General features: G+C 40.9%; 1 protein-coding gene and 1 non-coding gene across 2 annotated transcripts in view; both read right to left on the minus strand.

Moving 5' to 3' along the window:
* Nucleotides 1–1799: 1799 nt before the first annotated feature.
* ARMH4 (armadillo like helical domain containing 4) overlaps nt 1800–23896 on the minus strand; it is a 130009-nt gene continuing 107912 nt past the window's right edge. The window contains exons 6-8 of the mRNA XM_045451090.1: nt 10279–10310; nt 3332–3466; nt 1800–3095 (exon numbers count right to left, since the gene is read on the minus strand). Of these exons, the coding sequence (XP_045307046.1) occupies nt 3027–3095; nt 3332–3466; nt 10279–10310 (236 nt within the window). The 3' untranslated portion in view covers nt 1800–3026. The remainder of the gene's footprint in view (nt 3096–3331; nt 3467–10278; nt 10311–23896) is intronic.
* On the minus strand, nt 22727–22833 carry LOC123584498. The gene has a single exon (XR_006705465.1). It is a non-coding gene; the product is annotated as a U6 spliceosomal RNA (small nuclear RNA).

Here is a 23896-nt window from a genome sequence, read left to right on the forward strand (position 1 = left end):
TCCACACAACCCAGGTGGTGAAATGGGTTCATACAGAAATCTACTGTGATCTAAGTCATCTTTTGTCTCTTAACAGTCACCTTCCCAAAAAAGGCCTGCGGAGACATTTCTGCTTAGCCTAAATGCACACACATATCATCCCCATGGCCTTCTGGAAAAAATGACAATATGTGTCTGTTATTTGTGACCTTATTATTCTACAGTTTGAAAGTTCAACCTATTAGCCATGGTCTAGTGAAAACTACAGATTAAGAGTAGCCTGAGGCATTGATAGCCATTAGCATTGCCCAGGTATTGCTGAATGAAATGGTTTATTGTGTGTTCACTATAAATAGCTTGTTAAGAAAACAATCATGCCCATCCTCCTCCTAACCTTAGGAACCCTTACAGCAAGGGGCTGCTCTTAGAAAAGACAAACACACCCTATGCAGTATCAGGATGTCTCTGCTCTTGAAATTACAAATTACTTATGAGTGTCATGACGCTGAATTTTATTTTTAAAACCCGACTTTGAGCTTATTTGTCAATTGTTAACCTCTAACTGTATTTGAGCTTCTCATTTTCTTGACCAACTTCACACATTTGCCTACATCTCTTGGCAAAAAAAAAAAAAAAAAAAAAAAAAAGAAAGAAATTATTTGATGAAAACACTCTTGCATGCTAGCTATCATTCAACAATGGATTCTAGAAAGTTTTTTCTATTAGTTCTCTATAGGTGGTAGTAAATCTATGTGGTTGTAAAAGAAATAGCTGAGGTGGAAGAGGAAGAGACCGTGTGTGAATAAGAGGGAAGTTAGTAAGGCATTGTTCATTTCACAAAGACAGAAATTCATGTGAAATGTTCCTTGGCCAACCAACTACATACAGCTGACCCTTGAACAACACAGGGGTTCACAGTGCCAACCCCCCCCCCCCCCCCCGCACAGTTGAAAATCTAACTGTGTGCCTGGGTGGCTCAGTGGGTTGAGCATTGGACTTAGACTCAGGTCATGATCTTGCGGTTCATGGGTTCGAGCCCCACATCAGGCTCTGTGCTGACAGCTCAGAGCCTGCTTGTGATTCTCTCTCCCTTCTCTCTGCCCCTCCCCCACTTGCTTTCTGTTTCTCTCTCTCAAAAATAAACATTAAAAAAATTTTTTTAAAGGAAAATCTAAGTATAACTTTTGACTCCCCAAAAACCTTACTAACAGCCTACTATTGATGAGAAGCCTTAGTGATAACATAAACAGCTAACTAACATATAATTTGCATATTATATGCTTTACATACTATGTTCTTACAATCAGTAAGCTATAGAAAAGAAAATGTTAAGAAAATCATAAGAAAAAGAAAATACATTTATAGTACTGTATTGAAAAATCCACGTATAAGTGGACCCGTGCAGTTCAATCCCATGTTGTTCAAGGGTCTCCTGTATTTCCTTAGAATCTTGGTTTTTAAAGGACTCTGAAACGTCACTGCTTCCTGTTTTAAAGGACTTCCGGTTTTAAAGGACTCTGAAACGTCACTGCTTCCTGCAAAGTATGTGGAAAGGCACTGAATTGATGAGAGGGGTGCACAGTTTTGAGTCCAAGTGGGCTCTTGTCCTGATTGTTCCTGGGCATAATTTTGGATTATCATTTCACTTCTCTGCTTCAGTTCTGTCTTTAGTCAACGGGGAGAATAAAAACATACGTCCTACGTCATAACATATGTCCTACGTCATACAGTAGCTGTGAGGATTAACTGCAACTTGCCTCGAATGCGGCACAGCAGGCTCCAAAAAACGTGAACAGATTCTCTATGTGTCAGGCACTAAGGACAGTGTTAGTGGTAACCTTTATTCCCCCATGCAAACGAGCCAAGTCTATCCCTAAAAACTTGACTTCAAGAAGTCCCGAATACCCAGATCCAAAAGATAGGGCAAGGAATTACATTGCAAAAGAAATGAGAAATGATCTAACATAGGGCAACATCCCCGGAAGAGGATGCCCTGGGAGAGGCTGGGTTTTCATAGGCTCCATCATGTGCCAGGACTCTGGCCAATGAGCCTGCATCCACCACAGGATGTCTGTTGTCTAATAAAGCCAAGCAAGAACCAGTGCTGGCCCAATCATTGCGTGGCCAGGACCCCAGAAGTAGAAAAGCAGTGCTCTGAATAATTCACAATAGTGGCCACACAAGCACAGAGCCAAATGGCAGAGATAAATGCTCTGAGAGCTTACCAACCCTCATTTTCGTCCTGATTTCTTCCTCATTTCTTCTTGCAAAGTCAAATGACACACAAAAAAGAACATCTCTTAGTGAAAGACATGTAAGAATCTACTGATAGGTCTGTTGGGCTCAATCGCACTCTTTAAGAAAACAAGTTTGCATTAAGACTGAGAGTCAACTTAATGTATTACTTCTGGTGCGCTTTTTTTCCGGCCAAGAATGAGAATAAAAACAGAAGATGAAAAATAATAAAACTGGGAGACTGGAGTATATAATGCAAGGTACATACAAATCTAGACACAATCCTAATGTGCCGAGAGATCTTCTTGACAACAACAAAAAGATTGCATTCTAACTTGCTGCTAGTCTTGATGCAAATGTAGGATGTACTGTGGCCCAGAAGCCTATAGCTTCAAGTAGGCAGAATGCAGTCATCACAAGTTATTCTTTGTTAAGATTTCTATTTCAGAGCCAACATACCTTGGCAGCAATAATCGTTATACTTAGTGCAGGTAAACCAAGGCAAAGGCCCTTTGGAAAAATACAAATTATTTACCTAGCAACTCCTGGTGAGCGACATGAACGCTGCATATTGATGAGTTGTAGCCTACGGTTGTGGGAAATTCACTACAGAAGAAAAACAAACACTGACTATTACATTAAGTATACAGCATGCCTTTTCAGCTCAGTACAAGAAAAATCTACTGCCCAGAAGATAGTAAGACTGATGGCCTGACCGTAGTGATGTTGCAGGATGCTGTTCTTTTTTTTGCCCCGAAATAAAAAATAAAATGATAACACAGTCGAATATCCCAATTAAACTCCCATCCAATTCAAAATTCATCTTCAGAGCTGTCGGCTAAGAGCATTACTCGATCTTGCATGCTGTTGAATTCTCTCTGCTGGAGAAAGAAAACAGAAAAGCATTAAACCCTTTCTGCTGCAGAGCAAAACTGAGAAACAGGCCCCTTTAAAAGACACACTAACACACGAAGCAGCAGCTGCCGCAGCTAATCCAAACCACTGGGCATGTCAATACCATTCATGCATCATTAAGCCCCATGTGCTTTATTAAGCAAATTAGAAAAGCGAAGAATGTTCTGCAACTGATTAGGTTTTGCTCTTGTTGGTTCCATACCTTTCTTTTATGCCTTTTGAAGCCGTTTCTCCTTCGCCGATTCATAACCTTAATGCTGTACAGGGCTCCCAAGATGAACAAGGCTCCAGCTATCCCAACCCCTACAGGAACCAGCATCCCAGACATGTAGCCAGCCTGCACAGAAAAGGAAACATGCATCAGGATGCTGAATGGACCACTGCCCTGGGTTTCTCATTTTTGCTGGATGGCACCAGGTTCTTAAACAACACCTGGAATTCTCCTACCTGCCTTGCTATAAAATAGCACCTAGAATAAAGGTATTTTTAGGGAGAAGGCAACAGAGAGAAAGGTAGGACTATTTTTGGAGAGTTCAAGTATTTAGTAGAAGTATTGAAATAAATCACCCAGACCTAGTGGCAGCACCAGCCATGTCCTTATGAACATTTATCAACATCAGGTTTTGGTGGCAGAAATATAATTTGTATTAGAGATGGATGAAGTAAGCTTCTAAGAACGCCAGGACTATTAAAATGCTATAAATTGGAAATATCAGCCTGAGACAAGCTCCAAGGGGGCTGAAGTGCCCGCTGGAATATTGCGCTTCTTGGGGGGCAAAGGGAGGGCCTCAACATTGGTGGTCTTCTCTCTCACAATCTCAGCTGCATTACCGTGAAAGAGGGAAGACGGAGGATGCCAGATGTTGGGGCGCAGACAGGAAAGACAAGGAGAGGAGAGGGCATGCGCGTAAAGTGGGATTCATATGAAAGGAAAAATCTGCCAGGGGACAAGACCAAAGTTGGGGCTTGAGAGGAAATTCTGAGCATCTCCAGACTCAAAGAAAGAAAGTGGCAGAGCAGGGTACAAAGATCACTGCCAACAACACTGACACGTTCTAAAGAGCCTGGAGGTATCTGGTATCTGAAGTGTCTCCAATGTCCCCAAGGTGTCACTATGAATAAGTTGCTCATAAGAGAGCAGTGTGATGTTCACACATCCCTGGGCTTGGGTGAGTAGCTGAGGATCTTCCCAAGCTCAGGGTAAGGCCATCATACTAAAGGCGCTCCCTGCATTTTGGTCAATATGTATTGGCCTAATAAGCATTATGTAACTTACCTAGAGTGCATTCATAGAAAAACAGGATACTGGTTTGCCTTCCAAGAAGGCCCCTTCTAGCGGCCCACCCAGACAGAATACGTAAAAAAATTTAAATTTTTGAACTTTAGATAGGCATTATTGGGGGGGGGGGGGACCCATGAGTCTGTTCATTTATTTGACTATTTCTAAAATTTCTATTATAGCTCAAACTATTTCTAGTACCTTTCAGAATGAGACAAAATCAGAGAGGGACAGAGAATACAAGTTTTCTAAAAAGTGCTGAAGTATGCAGACTGTGAAGCTTTCCCAACATTTCCAAAAGTAAATCAAAGGAATACACACGACCTTATAAAACTCAGCTCCCTCCTGCACACAGCCGGCTCAACCACTGGTTCTGTTTTCCAGACTCTCGTGTTAGAGCAGAATATGGAAATTTTTCCATTAATTTGAGAACAATAGCATTGTTCATCAGCATACTAAGTGTTTTTCCCCAAGAAACAATGCCCAGTCACTTTTCAACAAATTAATATGCTTTGCAGAAACCCAAACTTTTTCTAAAGTTCTTCCAGATCTACTTAAGGCTTATAAAAACTGTAATTTTCCATGTGGGAAAACACCGGACAAGAGCAAAGTTTTGGTATTCTCACAAGAAGTGTGAGTATATTGTTTTAAAACCACCATTCCCAGTGCATGGAAGCGTATGTACATATTGAAATATGATCATTTAAGTCCCATAGATTAGACTCTAAAGAGGATGATGTACATTCAAAGGATGATGTTTGAGCTTTTGGAAACTCAGCATGACCACTCTCTGTGTGGGTCTCCTTGCACTATGTAACTTCACCCCAATAGCACGAAGATTCCAAAAAGTGTCACTCTTTCCCACATTTGGTATTTATACATTTAGACTTCTTGTTTCTAGAGCTTTAAATCATCTAGATTTCACCAAAACTTAATTCGTATCTCCCTCTTTCCTCTCTTTTGTCCCCTCGTGTGTGTGTGTGTGTGTGTGTGTGTGTGTGTGTGTGTGTGTGAGAGAGAGAGAGAGAGAGAGAGAGAGACAGAGAGAGAGGGAGGGAGGGAGGGAGAGAGGGAGAGATAACTGACTGTGCTTTGAAATTACAGTTACAATATGGGATCAAAGTAACCTCTCCTCTTCAAGTATATTTTAACCATTCCTCTTTAAAAACTGACTAACGGAGAAGAAGCTCTTCTTAAATCACCCATGACTTGTTTCCTGCACAAATGAAAACAAGTAAGAAACATGTACATATTTTTTAAGTTCTAAATCCTGCCCCTTACCTCTTATTTGTTCAAAAGCACTGTATGTACATGAACCTCCACATGTCACACCCTAAGAAGGACACGGCTGCACCTGCGTATATTCCAGCTGAGAATGCATAAATTGAGTTTAATCATGAGAAAACACCCAATAAACCTAAAATGAAGACTGTGATATTGTTTTTTTTTTTTAACGTTTATTTATTTTTGAGACAGAAAGAGACAGAGCATGAACAGGGGAGGGTCAGAGAGAAGGAGACACAGAATCCGAAACAGGCTCCAGGCTCTGAGCGGTCAGCACAGAGCCCAACGCGGGGCTCGAACTCACGGGCCATGAGATCGTGACCTGAGCCGAAGTCGGCCGCTTAACAGACTGTGCCACCCAGGCACCCCTGTGATATTGTTTTAAAGAGGTCTATATTCTTTTGGGGCACCTGGGCCGCTCAATCGGTTAAGCGTCCAACTCTTGATTTCCGCTCAGGTCATTATCTCACAGTTCGTGGGTTCGAGCCCCACATCTGCATGGACAGCGCTGAGCCTGCTTCAGATTCCTGTCTTCCTCTCTCTCCCTACCCCTCCCCGGCTCACACTCTCTCTCTCAAAAATAAATAAATAAACATTAAAAAAAAAAGGTCTATATTCTTTTAAAAACCAGTGTCGTGAAAGACAAAAGATGGCTATAAAAAATGTTCCAGACTATAGGAAACTAACAAATCATGGAAATCAGATGTGCTGCATGATCCTAGACTGGGTCCTCTACTAGAGAAGAAAAAATACTTTTAGAAAGGTATTTTGAAGGGTGCCTGAGTGGCTTAGTCGGTTAAGCAACTTCAGCTCAGGTCATGATCTCACAGCTCAGGGGATTGAGCCCCGCGTCAGGCTCTGTGCTGACTGCTCAGAGCCTGGAGTCTGCTTCCAATTCCATGTGTGTCTCTCTCTCTGCCTCTTTCCTGCTTGTGCTCTCCCTCTCTCTCAAAAATAAATAAACATTTAAAAAAAAAAGAAAAGGATTTTGAGTCTGTTGAAAAAACTGATGCCAGATTTGATAAAAAGTACTGTATTAATATTAAATATACTCAAGCTGATAACTGTACTATGTTTGCTAACAGAATATTCCCACTCTAGTGTGTGGAAAATACACACTAAAGTATTTGGGGTCAAAGCACCATAGTATATGCAACTCTTCCTCAAATGGTTCAGAAAAAGAGACAGAAATGGGGAGACAGACCAGCAAATGAGATAAAATATTAAAAGCAAGTGCATCTGGGTAAAAGTTAAAGGGGCATTCTTTGCATTTACTCTTGTATCTTTTTTGTAAACTTGAAAATAGCTCCAAATAAAGAGTAAGTTTTACATTTTTAAAATTATTACTAGTCATAGTTGTTTTTAGTTTGTGTTTGTTTTGGTTTTGTTTATTTTGTTTTGTTTTGCTTTGTTCATGAGAAAGTAAAAAGAGAAATACTTTCATGAGAAAGTATTAGGACAATGTAGTTATTCAGAAACATCTGTTTTCAAGAAAGGTATAAGAAAAACAAATGATATGCTATACTGTCTAAAATCGGCTGAATTAAGATAGTGCCCTGATATTGCCTTGCAATGGTGGTTCTCAAACTTCAGCATGTACCTGCAAGACTTGTTAAAACAGATTGTTGGGCCCTGTTCCCAGAGTTTCTGACTCAGTGTGTGTAGGGTGGGGCCCAAGAATTGCATTTCTAGCGAGCTCCCAGGTGATGCTGACACTGTGGGGCCAGTGAGAATCAGTGTTATGCAGTATACTCTGGGTCATCCATTTTCCAGATTACTTCCCAAAGCTAAAAGAAACAGAATGACCTTGATGACACAACAACAGAGCTGGTCTTTATTATACCACTACAATTGTCATGAATTGTGAGAATTCTGAGAAACATTTAGATGCTGAAAAGATATATAGCCAAGTTAAGATTTGCCTAACAACCATCACTAACTTGGACATATAACCAGAAAGAAGGCAATGATGGAATGAGTATAGGGACTGTCCCTCAATACTCATTCACCTCTTCTTTCAGAGCAACAGAACCTCCCATTTAGGCTGGGCAACTATCACTTCTCCCTGCCTTCTGTGCAGCTTTAGCTGGCTATGACCATGTGATAACTCTCACTAAGAAGATAATAAATTTGGGGCACCTGGGTGGCTCAGTCAGTTAAGCATCCGATTTTGGCTCAGGTCATGATCTCAGGGCTCACAGGTTCAAGCCCCGCGTCAGGCTCTGTTTTGGATTCTGTGTCTCCCTCTCTCTCTGTTCCTCCCCCCCCCACTTGCTCTCTCTCTCTCTCTCTCTCTCTCTCTCAAAAATAAAGATTTAAAAATTTAAAAAAAGAGAGAGAAGATAATACATTAGTGGCAGGTGCAACTTCCAGGCCAGGATCTTTAAGAGGGGAGCACAGCCTTTATCCCCCACATTTTAAGAATGAGAGTGCCTCCATCCTCCCTTTTAAGAGGGAGGAGGTACCTTAGCCTTCCCTTTTCCTCCTTCCTCTGGCTAGAATAGAGCTACCGAAGTTGGAACTGCCATCCAGGACCATGAGGTGACCTTGGGAATGAATGTCCACAGATAGTGGAGCATCAAATACAAGGAGCTTGAGCCCTTGTCACAGTGTTGCTTCCCATTAACCCCTAACTGCTACCTCCAGATTCATAAACAAGAGACAAAATTCGTCTTGGTTAAGCCATTGTCATTGGGGTTCTCTGTCACTCATAGCTGATCTTAACCCTAACTAATATAGAAATCCAAAATAATAACAGCAAAAGGAATAATTCAGAACTTTTTAAAGCACTATTCTTTCTGGAGCCAAACCAACTAACAGAAATACCAATATTGGGTCAAATTAAATAAAGCGAAACTGAGAAAATGTCCTGGTGGGCCAAAGACGCAGTCAAATAAGTATTTAGTTTTCAGGTTTAAGGGATTCTGTGACTTTCATCAGAGGCAATAGTTCTATCAAACAGTTTCTGAAGATAGTAAATCATGAGACTTTTATAGATGATAGCTAACTAGCTAGCTAGATAGGTGAAGAGGGGAAGTGAGGGAGAAAGGAAGGGAAAGAGAGAGAGGAAGATACATATACACACATATGTGTATGCACATATGAATGCACATTGAAGGTAAGTGTATAATATTTCACTCACAGAGGAAGGGGGGATATGGGAAAGATTACAGTGAGTACCTCCAAAAGAGGGTCAAAATATAAAGAAACAGGACCTCAAATAAGCCAAACATGGTTAGAATATCAATTATTTTTCTTTTTTTTTTTTTTTTTTAATTAAGACATACTGAAAAAACACTACAGAAGAAAATAGAGAGAGGGCTGGAAAAACTCAATCCAGAAAACTAAGGATCACACATAAAATTATTTCTCTTGGTGAAAATAAGTAAAGAGAAGGTGCCAAGCCTTTGAGACAAGAAGGGTCTACAGAAATAGAAAATACAGCCTTTCTATAAAACTGCACAGATTTTTAAAAATCATGGCAAAGCTATCTATAGATACAGGTAAGAAATTTTGCAATATCTAACTTCAAAACTGACTACATGCAAAAATGTATTCTCTTAAGGGTTTTTTGTGCATTTTTTTTTCACTCAGAAGGATATTTTCTATAGAAACAATGATATATGGATTCCTAAATTCATCTACCAAAGCCTATTTCCTTTTCATTGCATCATATTTTCTCCTGAAAAAAAAAAAACAAAAAAAAAAAAAAAACAAGAAGCTCTACTAATGTGTTCAGTTCTTAACCTTTGAGCTTTTTCCCCCCTAAATCCTACTCGGTCCATCTGATCCTACCTCCCTTAGACAACTGGACCCGTTACAGATATGAAAATGGCCTCCGGTAACCTCAATATGCTTAAAATTTTCAATATCACTTTTAATACCTATGAATACATAATAGCCTCATTCTCAAAAACCATCCATGCTAAATTTTACTGAGAAGCACAAAGATAATAATGAGGAGAATTAATATAATCACACAATTTTGGGGCACCTGGATGGCTCAGGCAGTTAAGCATCCGACTTCAGCTCAGGTCATGATCTCATGTTCTTGAGTTAGAGCCCCGCATCAGGCTCTCGTCTGTCAGAGCAGAACCTGCTTTGGATCCTCTGTCTCCCCTTCTCTCTGCCCCTCCACCCCATCAAAAATCAAAAATAAAAAACTTAAAAAAAAATAATAAAATGTTTTTCAAAAATCCAAGGTATTTCTTCCTTATGCAGGAGGATCAGGCTTACAAAAGCCTTGCACTGGGACAAGAAATGCTAAATACAATGGGATTACACTCCTGATTCCTAGAAGAAACTCCATCTTGATATATCAAGGATATTTTTCAGCTGAGCATACTACAGGATGCCTTCATAAGAAGGAATGGTGCTCCAAAGAATAAGGTGTCCCCTGCACTATACAAGAAGGAAATTAAAAGGAGGGTCTTCCTTCTTGCTGGCCACCTGGAAGTGACCTTGCATCTCTGAGTAGGTCCCCAGAATCAGAATGATGAATTAAAGCTCAGTTACTCTGAAGATCTTTTATTTGACAAAGCCGTGCCCTTTAAGATAAATCTGAAGAAAGAAAATACTTCTCTTACCTTGTCTTTTAGTTTTTCCATCCAGCTTCTCACTAGGGAAAATAAGAGAATAAAATGTAAATAGCCATCTTTTTACTTATATTTCGTTAAGTTAATTTGATAACATATTTCATGGTATTGAATTAATTTGATGCATTGGTTTCATTATATGAAATACTATGAAAGAGTCAACAGTATTAACATGACAGTAATAGTCTTGTTTTGATTCTCATTTAAAACTGCAACAGGGGGGCACCTGAGTGGCTCAGTCAGTTGAGCATCCGATTCTTGATTTCCACTCAGGTCATGATCCCAGGGTCATGGAATTGAGACCCATGTCAGGCTCTGGGGATGAGCATGGAATCTGCTTAAGATTCTATCTCCCTCTGCCCTCTCCCCACCTCATGCTTTCTCTCTGTCTCTAAAATAAAATTAAAAAAGCAACAGAGAGCATAACCATATCCTTCACATCATCGTTAGATGAACAGAGAATATTTTTGTTTATTAAATGTATTTTTATTACTATTTTTTCTTATTTTTTAATGTTTTCTTAAAAAATTTTTTTAACATTTATTCATTTTTGAGAGACAGAGCATGAGCAGGGATGTGGCAGAGAGAGAGGGAGACAGAACCTGAAGCAGGCTCCAGGCTCTGAGCTGTCTGCACAGAGCCTGATGCGGGGCTCAAACTCACAAACTGCGAGATCATGACCTGAGCCGAAGTCAGATGCTCAACCACTGAGCCACCCAGGCGCCCCATGTTCATTTATTTTTGAGAGAGAGAGAGTGTGTGTGAATGGGGTAGGGTAAAGAGAGGAGACACAGAATCCAAAGCAGGCTCCAGGCTCCAGGCTCTGAGCTGTCAGCACAGAGCCTGATGCAGGGCTTGAACCCACGAATTGTGAAATCATGACCTGAGCCAAAGTTGGACACTTAAGCAACTGAGCCACCCAGGTGGCCATTACTATTGAATGCTTTAGAGGGAGGTCTGGGGAAGGATACAGGAAATCATCTTTATAATATCAAGTTCATCCTTGACCCATGCACTACCAAATAAAATAAAATAAAATATCAAATTTGTGTCTCATCTGACATCTTCTCTCTTACTTTATTCCTCACATCTCTGTTTTTAAGCTCAATGGGTATTCTGCACTTGAATCAATGTCCAAGTAAGGTAGGAAGGGGCAGTGGGCAGGCTAGGGCTGCTCGGCACTGGCTCCAGAGAGAAGCATTTGCATTCACAGCTGAAGAAGGAAATTTTGACCAAAGGCAAGAACAGGAAGTATTTCTGAAGCATACATAGCTTGCAAATAGTACCACTCCACAATAACACAACGACTGTAAAAAAAAAATAAAAGAACAATCTAAAAAAAAAAGGGGGGGGGGTCTCAGTGGCTCAGTCAGTTGAGCAACAGACTCTTGATTTCAGCTCAGGTCATGATCCCAGGGTCATGGAAGCAAGTCCAGCATCAGGCTCTGTGTGGAGTCTCCTTAGGATTCTCTCTCTCTCATTCCCTCTGCCCTTCTCCCTCACTGGTGGATGCTCTCTTAAATAAAGAAATAAATAGATAAATAGATAAATAAATAAATAAATAAATAAATAAATAGTAAGGAAGTAAGTAAAAGGCAATAATCAAGTAACAGTCATAAAAGCCACTGAAAAGGACTACACCAAGCAGGAAATGTTAGTAGACCACTATTACAACCATTTGGAAGTACACATGCTGAGAAGAGAAGGAGGCATCACTCAAAATGAAGGCATGTGTTAGAATGGCCATGTTAAGGATAGTCGGAAGTTAGCAATGGGGTTCTTCACCCTTAACTGCCTATTTTTAAAGTTTATTTTATTGTTTACTTAGAGAGAGAGAGAGCACACACACAAGTGCAAGCAGGGGAAGGGAAGGCCGAAATCAAGAGTCAGATGCTCAACCCACTGAGCCACCCAGGGTCCCCCATCCTTACTGCCTTTTAAAGTTATAATAATATTTCAGCTCTGAATAAAAATTCTTTTTTAAAATCATCAAAAAGGAGAAAAGAAGACAAATATTATCAAAGAAATTAGTAAACAGATAAATAAACAAAACCTTTCAAGATTTCCTTACATTTCCTTTCCTCTCCAGGAGCTTCAACAGATAGGAAGGAAAGACACAGAGTGGCAGGCCTAGAAACGGCTGCCAAAAAGTATAGACAAGGGATTGGCAAAGTTTTCCTGTGAAGAATCGAACAGTAAATATTTTAGGCATTGCAGGCCATACAATCTCGGCTGCAACTACTCAACTCTGCTGTGGCCATGTAAAAGCAGTCATAGATGGTACATAAATAAATGAGTTTGGCTATATTCCAATAAATGTTATTTGTGGACACTGACCTTTGAATTTCATGTAATTTTCATAGGTCACAAATATCTTTCTTTTGATTTTTTCAACCATATTAAAATGTAAAAGGGGCACCTGGGTGGCTCAGTCAGTTAAGCATCCGACTTCAGCTCAGGTCATGATCTCATAGTCTGTGAGTTCGAGCCCCGCGTCAGGCTCTGTGCTGACAGCTCAGAGCCTGGAGCCTGCTTTGGATTCTGTGTCTCCATCTCTCTCTGCCCCTCCCTACTCATGCTCTGTCTCTCTCTGTCTCAAAAATAAATAAAAAAATTTTTTTTTAAATTAAAAATAAAATAAAATAAAATGTAAAAGACTTTCTTTGCTCATAGGTGACACAAAAATCATTTTTTAAAAAGGGGATAAAAAAATGCTCATAGGGTAACAGGCTAGAATGGTCAGTTTGCTGACCCCTGATACAGACACACTTTTACCCAAGAAGTCGGTGTCTCCATTTACTGTCTGGCTCTAGTAATAACATATCTGACAGTAATGATGCCAGCTGACATGCGCACACGGCCCGACCCCTTACCGAGCAGGTTCAGATCTAGTGCATCATTTGATCAGCAAACCAATATCAAACATGAGATTCAGGTAAGATAAATGCTCAGGGAAAAGATGAGGAAACAGAGACTCAAAGAAGCTAAGAGACTTGTTCATGGTTAACCAGGGAGTTAAGAGTCACTGAAATTCCAACCACTATCTGATTTAACAACCTCAAGGAGTAAGACTTCTTTGCTACCCATTTATTTTGGTGACACCACCACTCTTCTGCTCGCTCAGGTTGAAAATGTGGAGATACCCTGGGTTCTTCTATCTCCTTCAGTCCCTGGCTTCAATCCCTCACGTCAAGATCTTGGCAAGACCTCTTGGGTTTATCCTTCCCTCCTCACTCCTTCTGTCTCAACCAGGATTCCGGCAAAGACAGTGGTGCACAATCAGGATTTGATCAGTCATGGGAAGGCCAAAAGAAGAAAGTGCAGGAACCCCAGGAATGGGACTAAGAGTTAGTGGTTCCATGGAGAAGTGAAGTCAACCACTGATTCACTGAGTGACTCTGGAGAAATTAATGAACCTCCTGGACGCTCAGTTTCCTCATATGTAGAATGACGATGGTAACCCCTGTCTTGCAAGACTGTTGTGAAGATTAGAAATAACAAGTGCCCCATGTCTAGTACAGCACCTGGCGTAGAGAAGTAATAAAACAAAAATAAGAAAACTGGGGCAGGAGGGGAGAAAGACAAATGAAACATGACTATTTCCACATGTCTCAACATAAAATTAAATTCAAGCATGAGAATGCTTCCAATTCATTTATTCATTCAGCAAATATTTATTATGCCCATTGTGTTGGCCAGGCACTGTGCTCTACACTGGGGTCAGTAAAAGGCACGGGGTCAGGGGGTGGGGGGGGCTAACTCCAGTGAGGAAAGGAGCAGGCCATCAGGCCTTTGAGAAGTGAATGACAAGTAACAGTGCAGGGATGGAGAGATAAGGCACAGAGCAGGAAAGCCAATTACTGGGACCAAGGCAGAGTGCCAACTCTGAAGCAAGACACTTGGAATCAGGGAATGGGCTGGATATTATATAAAGAGCAAAATAAGAGCGAGGTAGAAAAAGGAAAGAGTGAGCACCTCGTGGAAGGGGTGAAAAGGGCCATGGGACTACCTGTGGATGGCAGAGTAAGGGCAGCTCGGAGAAGAGGAAAAGGAGGCACAGATCAAGCCAGGGTCTGGTGCACCAACAGACTTTTAAACTACAGGAAGTTCGCTGTCAAGAGAAACAGCTTAACTTGCGCCTTATCAAGCCAGGTCTCACTAGTAAACTGTCTCTATATCAGGTTCTTAGTGCAAATTTCACAGAGTCCTGCTTTGTATAATTCTCTAAGGCAGCAGTTCTCCACTGGGGGAGGGAAGGCACATCAGAACAGGACATGTGTCTGCATACAGGGAGTTTGAAAGAGCACATTCAATGGATCTGGTTCTTGATGACACAAACTACAAAAAGAAAGCTTGGTCAAATGTTCTTGGCTACTGGGGTCGGTGATACATAGAAGATAATGAGACAGTATTCGGGGAGGCATGGGTCTAAAAAAGTTGAGAAAGACTGTTCTTTAAAATATGCAAGCTTGGTTGTATTTCTCCACCTAAAATCATGAGACCCCTGAGGGTCATGTCTTGTGCTTCTCAGGCATCTGCAAGAGTCTTTCACCTGGTATTGGGCACTCAGGTGCTTAATAAATATTTCCTCCTTCTTTTGGTGAATATATATTGCTTTCAAGTGAGTTCAGAATTTTTGAATAAGTATGACTCTTTTTCATGAGGATTCTGTAAACTGTTTTCAATAAAATGTTCGAGTCAGTGTCAAAATAAATTTTGCATTTATACATTTTAAAACTGAAGGAATGGGGCGCCTGTCAGTCAGTTGAGCAACCAACTTTTGATTTGGGCTCAGATCATGATCTCATGGTTTGTGGGTTCAAGGCCCTCTAGAACCCACACTGTGCTGACAGTGTGGAGACTGCTTGGGATTGTCTGTCTCTCCCTTTCTCTCTACCCCTTCCCCGTTCATCTTCTCTCTCTCTCTCTCTCTCTCTCTCAAAATAAACATTAAAAAAAAGATTCTCTATCTCTCCCTCCACCTTTCCTGTGTATGTGTGTGCACACGCTCTCCCTAAATAAATAAATAAACTGAAGGAATAAAAATTGATAAGGGAATGCAAAGTCAGGACAAAAAAATCAGAAAAAGAAAAGATGATTTATAAAGAGGAGAATCAACACTGCAATTTTTAATTTTTTTTTCAACGTTTATTTATTTTTGGGACAGAGAGAGACAGAGCATGAACGGGGAGGGGCAGAGAGAGAGGGAGACACAGAATCGGAAACAGGCTCCAGGCTCTGAGACATCAGCCCAGAGCCTGACGCGGGGCTCGAACTCACGGACCGCGAGATCGTGACCTGGCTGAAGTCGGACGCTTAACCGACTGCGCCACCCAGGCGCCCCAACACTACAATTTTTTAAATAGAGACACATCACACTGACGAGAGGGGTATGAACTGATACAACTTTTTGGAGATGTGAGGAGGGATTTGCAATCTATATTAAAAGTTTTTTAAAGGTTTAATTTTTTTCATCCAAATTTCCAGTTATCTTAAACAATCAGTGATATGCACAAAAATTTTTGTTAAATGCTATTTACTGTAACATTATTTGTAGTGGAAAAGAACATGTAAACAACATTAATAGCCAACCATAGATAATTGGTTGAAATACTCACAGGAAAACAAAACCTTAGGTTATATCTACAGAGAGGTATATTACACAAAAACTTAAATTATTTAAAGAAAAATACTTGATACGTTACAAATGAAAAAAATAGGGTATATATAACATAAGCCCAAGTTTGTGGATAAAAATATTATGTATATAATTGGGATAACGTACATCTAAGTGTTAAATGAATTCCTCAATGGGTTATAGAATTATGGGTGATTTTCTTTTATTCCCTCAATATTTAGAATTTTCCAAATTATTTATAATTTATTTTTTTTTAATTTTTATTATTATTTTAATACAGTGTATTGTCCAGTTGGCTAATATACAGTGTGCTCCTGGTTTTGGGGGTAGATTCCCGTGATTCACTGTTTACATATAACACCCAGGACTCATACCAACAAGTGCCCTCCTCAATACCCATCACCCATTTTCCCGTCCCCCCTCCCACTTTCCCATCAATCTTCAGTTTGTTCTCTGTATTTAAGAGTCTCTAATAGGTTTACCTCCCTCTCTGTTTGAAACTATTTTTTCCCCTTCCCTTCCCCCATGGTCTTCTGTTAAGTTTTCTCAAGTTCTACACGAGTGAAAGCATATGCTATCTGTCTTTCTCTGACTGACTTATTTCACTAAGCATAATACCCTCCAATTTCTTACTACTTTTAAGCTAAAAGAGCCCCAGACAATTCTGTAGACCTTTGCAAATGGAAGTTAATGCTAGATTGCTGACACAGATGAGCACAAGAGGTTAGGGCCCTTCCACTCAGATAATTCCTCAGCCCACAACTACAGATCCATTCTAACCTCACTGATTCTAGTTTGTTTTCTTTCTTGAAATTTTATTTAGGGGCACCTGGGTGGCTCAGTCCATTGAGCGACCAACCCTTGATTTCCGCTCAGGTCATGATCCCAGGGTCATGGGATCGAGCCCTGTGTCAGGCTCTGTGCTGAGCATGGAGCCTGCTTAAGATTCTCTCTCTCCCCCTCTGCCCCTCTCCCCTACTTACTCTCTCTAAAATTAAAAAAAAAAAAAAAAAAGAATAAAGTATAGACTTCTTAAATCACTATGTTGTACGCCTGAAACTAACGTAACATTGTGTATCAACTGTACTTCGGTTAAAGAAAAAAAACGGCAGGTTCTCCCTCCTGTCCACTAGTGTTCTCTCGTGTGTAGCATCCAAGGCAGAGCAATTTGCCCTCTCCTAGCTTATCCAATGGGAAAAAAAGTGAAGAGGGAGAGAGTAATGAAGAAATTGCAGATAAAATAACATTTCTATGTATCCTATCAATTGTAAGTATGGTTGGTTTTTAACAGACTGCCTGCAAAGTAATTTCCTTTATTTCCAATAACAAAATTTTAGTGGCTACATTTATCCCAGATAGACCCATAAATTCCCTTTCACTAAAGAGGAAAGGGATGGGAGCAAGAGGAGACCCAGGTTTGTCTGAGCTAATAATTAAGATTTGTTGGACACTTCACTAAAAGCTTGCAAGGTAGGTATTATCATCCCCATTTTACAAATGAAGAAAATGAAGCTTAAGTAAAATGCCGCAAGCCACACAGCTAAAAATTGACTGAGCTGGAATCTGGACCCAGACCCTTATGGCTAAAATATATGCCTATTCAGTATGCCAGTGGGTTGCTTTGGGAAGGGGTGTGGCCATGTCAGAGGACACGGTAGGGCTACTTCAACTTCTGGAGATAATGGCATACCCACATTGGGGTGGGACGTGTATCAGCTCACCTATCTGTTATTCTGGCTTGCTCTTTCTCTATTTGCTTCTCCTTGTCTCCTCTGACAAATGTCCTCCTCTCTCTGCCTCAATGTGTGTCTCCTCCAACTCTGCCTCTCACTCTGGTTTGTCTCTTTCTTCCCCTTTTTTCTCCTTCTCTGAGTCTGTTGGTCTATATGACTGTTGCTCTCTGTATATACGTCTTCTCTCCCCCACTATGTGTGTGTGTGTGTGTGTGTGTGTGTGTGTGTGTGTGTGTGTCTTTGTATGAGAATAAATTAGATCTATCTTAGTTCCATCTTAGGTCTATCTTAGCCTGAGAATTTTCCCAACTCAGTCCTGTGTACAGAGTTGCTCTGCATTGGAGAACAACAGCCCTGGTGGCAGAAATCCTGAGATGAAAGTTAAAACCCAGAATGAGCAATGCTGAAGATACTGAGTATGGGATAAGAGTACGTGGTAGCACCATGAAAAAAGAAGAATATAGAAAGAAGGAACAGATTCCTGGGGTCATGATAATGATTTTACTCTGACTATGTGGAGTTTAAAGTATCTACACAATATCCTGGGGTATGTTTCTGTTGGCAGTTAAGATTTTGGATATGGAGAAGCCCAAGTTGAAGACCAGGTTTGGGGTTCACCAGAATGTTCATGAAAGCAGAAGTCCAAAGAGTGAATAAGATCTAAGATCACCCTGGAGTATAAACTGTTATTAGACATGGTTCTCCAGAGAAAGAGAAATATAGATAGATAGATAGATAGATAGATAGATAGATACATATAGATACATATATATACAGATATATATATATAGAGAGAGAGAGACAGAGAGACAGAGAGAGAGAGAGAGAGAGAGAGAGAAGAGTGAGTTTATCATAAGAAATTAAGAAACTGGCTTGTGTGGTGATGGAGGCTGATAAGTCCCAAGATCAGATCAGCATGGTGAGTCAGCAAGCTAGAGATCTTGGAGACCTGATGATGTAGTTCTAGTTCAAGAGCTAGAGGCTCAAGATTCAGAAAGAGCTGGTATTTCCATATGAGTCTGAAGGCAGGAAAAACCCATGTCCCAGCCTGAAGGGGACATCAGTCAGGCAGGAAGAATTCTCCCTTGCTCAAAGGTCAGCCTTTTTGCTCTATTCAGGACTTCAGCTGATTGGATGAGGCCACCCTCACTGGGGAGGGTGATCTGCTTTACTCAGTCCATTGATTCAAATGTTAATCTCATCCAGAAACACCCTCACTGATACACCAGAATAATGTTTGGCCAGATATGTGGGCAGCTCATGGCCTGGTCAGGTTGACCCATAAAATTAACCATCACTGAGTAAGACTGCACAAGACCAAGATCACAACACCAAGAAATTCCAATATTTAAAGGCCAAGAGAAGGCCAGAGGAAGAGATGAAGGAATAGTCAGAGGAGCTCAGAAACCTGGACTGTTCATACGAAACAACCTAAAACAGCTAGTTTCAAGTGTTTATGAGGACACTTCTCACATTCTGTTGATCAAGTCTTTTGTCCAAGTAAAGCCAAGCCCATTGGTGCCCCGCAGACCACTTCCCTCCCATGCAGGCCTAAGGGTCTCTCTGCCTGAGGGTATCTTCCAGTCATAGGAGCCCACATGGGGCTAGCCAGAAGCACTGAGGAAATACTGTTCTAGAAGCCATCTTTAATCAATGAGGGCCATGAGTTGGTGAGTATATTAGCTCCCAATTGCAGCTATCACAAATTCAATGGCTTAAAACAACATAAATTTGTTATCTTATACTTCTGGAAGTCAGAAATCCAAAGACAGTCTCATGGCTAAAGTCAATGTGTCAGCAGGACTGGTTCCTTCTGGAAGCCTTAGGGGAGAACATGTTTCCTTGCCTTTTCCAGCCTCTAGAGGCTGTCTGCAGTCCTTAGCTCATGGCCCCTTCCTCTATCTTCAAAGCCACCCGTACGACACTTCAATCTCGCTCTCTCTAAACTCTGCTTCCTTTGTCATATTTTCTTCTCTGACTCTGACCCTCCTACTTCTCTCTTATAAGGACCCTTGTGATAATCTCCCCATCTCTGGGTCCTTAATTCAATCACATTTGCAAAGTACCCTTTGTACAGGTAACATATTTATAGGTTCTGGGTCTTAGGATGTAGACATCTTAGGAAGGAGCACTATTGTGCCTCCCACATTGGGTAAATTCCCCAGATTTCCTCCCCCCTGAGGTGTGTTCCACACAGCTTCTCAAGGATCCCCTAAGAGCAAGGAGCCACAGTAATAATCTCCTCATGCACGCCCCCTTTGCTGGCTCTCCAGCCACCCTGTCTCACTTCCTCACTCCCTCGCCACCCTTCCACACCAATCCTCGCACACCAACTCCTTGCACACCAATCCAGACTCAGGGTCTGCTTTTATGGAGAATTCAAACTAAGATCCCAGTCTAGTTCCGCCACCACATAGGTAGGCCTCCCCTACACCACACCAACTTTATTTATTTTGTAAATTAAAACAAACTCTTAAAACGAACAGAAGTAAGGCACAAGAAAGAAAGGCAAGCTGACCAAGTTCAAGGCAGACGCCATCTCCAATGATCTAAACTAATTCTAATGGAAGGGCTCAGGCTACCTGGATTTATAAGATATACTCATTCCATAAAGCATTGTGTAAGATGTACTTCATACCTAGTTCACTTAGTTCACATTTGATTTTGAAAGGGTTATACAGTCTCCTTACTAGTGAAATTTTCAAGATCATTTACATCTTTCAATAAGGTGGGAAGCTTTATTTTTTGTCAATCAATGAAAAGAAAAATGTATATTCCACCTAAATAAAAAATGCAATGTCAGAACACTGTCCTTTGTTCAAAGCATATGTAACTAAATTTCAATTACAGGGTTTCTACAGTGTCAAGAAATAAATGGAGACCAGCTCTTTTTCTTCCTTGTTATTTCCCATAAGTGTCTCTTGCAGCCCAAGAACAGCAAAGCTTTTTTCCAACTTACATAACACCTTTAAGAATAATAAAATAAAACTTACTGTTTTAAATATTGTCTGCATGACTTTGTAAAAGTCTTAAGTTTTTCCAGCTACACACTATTCTCTAACGATGCTAAATTTACCTGTTTTAACAATCACAGAGAAGCTCTATCCATAATCATTTGCTCTTCACATAATTACAGAACAGCAAGATTCTGATGAATAGAATGACGTCCTTCTTTGCATAGGGCTAAGTGAGCAGCAATTGTGCATCTGAGAAGCAATTAATCCTGAAGGCTCTGCACTGAGATTTGGAGAGAAGGGTACAAAGAGCCCAAATACCCTAATCTCTACTTTCACATAACATTAGGAATGTCTTTAGTTAACTGCAAGCTGAGGAACAATACTAAATACCTACCAGGAGGATGCAAAGAGAATGTCTTGTAATCATCTGCACATCTTCCCGGGATCACTTAGAAATGCTAACCATACTGATGAACTATAAACTGTATGGCTACCAACTCTAGTGAGGAGAAGGCTGCTATGAACTTCATCCATATGGAAATTATGACGCATAAATGAAGAAAGCACCCCTCCACGTTTGCTTTTTTTTTTTTTCCCAAAAAGAGAAGCATGATATACAACTGCTCACGAGGGAGAAAACAACTTGTCATGCCCCTCCCTCCTCTACACCTGATTGAGAGGGAACAAAAAAAGTCACTGGGCTTTGCATGAAACTCCCTTGAAAGTTCTGTTGAGCGTGGAGGTTTCTGATCTATGGTTCTATCATTCCACGGCATCAAGTCCATGATCAGGGCACCTGAAATTCTCCCAACTCACTCTTATACTTCTCTCTTCACATTTGTATTATCTGATTTTCAATCCACTGGTGAAAAAGGAAATAGTGTGGTCTTCATACTTCATTTTTTTTCAATATATGAAGTTTATTGTCAAATTGGTTTCCATACAACACCCAGTGCTCATCCCAAAAGGTGCCCTCCTCAATACCCATCACTCACCCTCCCCACCCTCCCACCCCCCATCAACCCTCAGTTTGTTCTCAGTTTTTAAGAATCTCTTATGCTTTGGCTCTCTCCCACTCTAACCTCTTTTTTTTTTTTCCTTCCCCTCCCCCATGGGTTTCTGTTAAGTTTCTCAGGATCCACATAAGAGTGAAACCATACGGTATCTGTCTTTCTCTGTATGGCTTATTTCACTTAGCATCACACTCTCCAGTTTCATCCGTGTTGCTACAAAGGGCCATATTTCATTCTTTCTCATTGCCACGTAGTACTCCATTGTGTATATAAACCACATTTTCTTTATCCATTCATCAGTTGATGGACATTTAGGCTCTTTCCACAATTTGGCTATTGTTGAGAGTGCTGTTAAACATTGGGGTACAAGTGCCCCTATGCATCAGTACTCCTGTATCCCTTGGGTAAATTCCTAGCAGTGCTATTGCTAGGTCATAGGGTAGGTCTATTTTTAATTTTGTGAGGAACCTCCACACTGCTTTCCAGAGTGGCTGCACCAATTTGCATTCCCACCAACCGTGCAAAAGGGTTCCCGTTTCTCCATATCCTCTCCAGCATCTATAGTCTCCTGATTTGTTCATTTTGGCCACTCTGACTGGCGTGAGGTGATATCTGAGTGTGGTTTTCATTTGTATTTCCCTGATGAGGAGCGACATTGAGCATCTTTTCATGTGCCTGTTGGCCATCTGGATGTCTTCTTTAGAGAAGTGTCTATTCATGTTTTCTGCCCATTTCTTCACTGGGTTATTTGTTTTTCGGGTGTGGAGTTTGGTGAGCTCTTTATAGATTTTGGATACTAGCCCTTTGTCTGATATGTCATTTGCAAATATCTTTTCCCATTCCATTGGTTGCCTTTTAGTTTTGTTGGTTGTTTCCTTTGCTGTGCAGAAGCTTTTTATCTTCATAAGGTCCCAGTAGTTCATTTTTGCTTTTAATTCCCTTGCCTTTGGGGATGTGTCGAGTAAGAAATTGCTACGGCTGAGGTCAGAGAGGTCTTTTCCTGCTTTCTCCTCTAGGGTTTTGATGGTTTCCTGTCTCACATTCAGGTCCTTTATCCATTGTGAGTTTATTTTTGTGAATGGTGCGAGAAAGTGGTCTAAAAATATGGAACGCTTCACGAATTTGTGTGTCATCCTTACGCAGGGGCCATGCTAATCTTCTCTGTATCGTTCCAATTTTAGTATATGTGCTGCCGAAGCGAGCACATATTTCATTTTTTGTAAGAGAGAGGATGGGGAAGGGCAGAGAGAGAGGAAGAGAGAGAATCTTAAGCGGGCTCCATGCCCAGCATGGAGCCCAATGCAGGGCTCGATGTCACGACTGTGAGATCATGACCTGAGCCAAGATCAAGAGTTGGACACCAACTCTGCCAACTGAGCCACCCAGGCACCCCAATACTTAATTTTTAATAGAAAGATGACTGTTTCTGAAGTGCAGTCTCATCAGGCTTCCAGGGCAAAGTCAAGTTTGTGTGTGTGTTGCTTGCCAGATCCACTGAATGTAAAATTTCCCATCTCAAGATAGATGTGAGGCATTAGTTACCTAGTGTCTATCAGTCCTGCCTGTAGTCCCATGTTCTCAAGTTCATGGAAAGTGATAGCCCACTTTAGCTTCATGACAAGGTCCCCACACACCCTTCTCCTCTACATACAAATGTGGGGCTTCCACTGATCAAAAGCTATGGCTTGAGCATAGAGTGAGGCAAAGAGAAGACTAGCCAGTGACCAGGTAACCCTGAAGTCTCATTTTTACCAATGAGTCATCTAAACTTGCTGGCATGATTCTGCTTGGTCAACATGAAGCTCCCACTTCCCTAGTGCCAAGGCTCGGCCAACAGATGTCGATTAGACATGGGGAGCTGAATGAGTACTAAAGTGGTTTTCAAGGCAGCTTCAAAGTTTGTTCCCAAAAGTTCCACTTACCAGTTCATAACGTGTCACTCCTCATAATAATGGGCAAATACCAAGCTGCACCCTCGAGAGAAATGAAGGCAAATCTTTGGTTAAGAGCACCTGAGCACCACAGTTAATATTCAAAGGAAGAGCTTTTCTTCCATCTTAAATGGATTACTTGGAAAGAAAGTTTCCCTGAGCTCTTGATCCTTCAGAAAAAACCTAAAGGTCTCTCCAAACCACTATAGGACAGTCAGCCAGTGAACAATCTCAGTCCCTACCTTTGCTCCTTCTAAATCTCACAAGCAAACTTTGCACATGCTCCCTGGGAGCAGGTGTTCAACTATACGGGGAAACTTTTTATTAAGGCAGTAGA

Source organism: Leopardus geoffroyi, chromosome B3 (genome assembly GCF_018350155.1).
Source record: "Leopardus geoffroyi isolate Oge1 chromosome B3, O.geoffroyi_Oge1_pat1.0, whole genome shotgun sequence".
NCBI lineage: Eukaryota > Metazoa > Chordata > Mammalia > Carnivora > Felidae > Leopardus > Leopardus geoffroyi.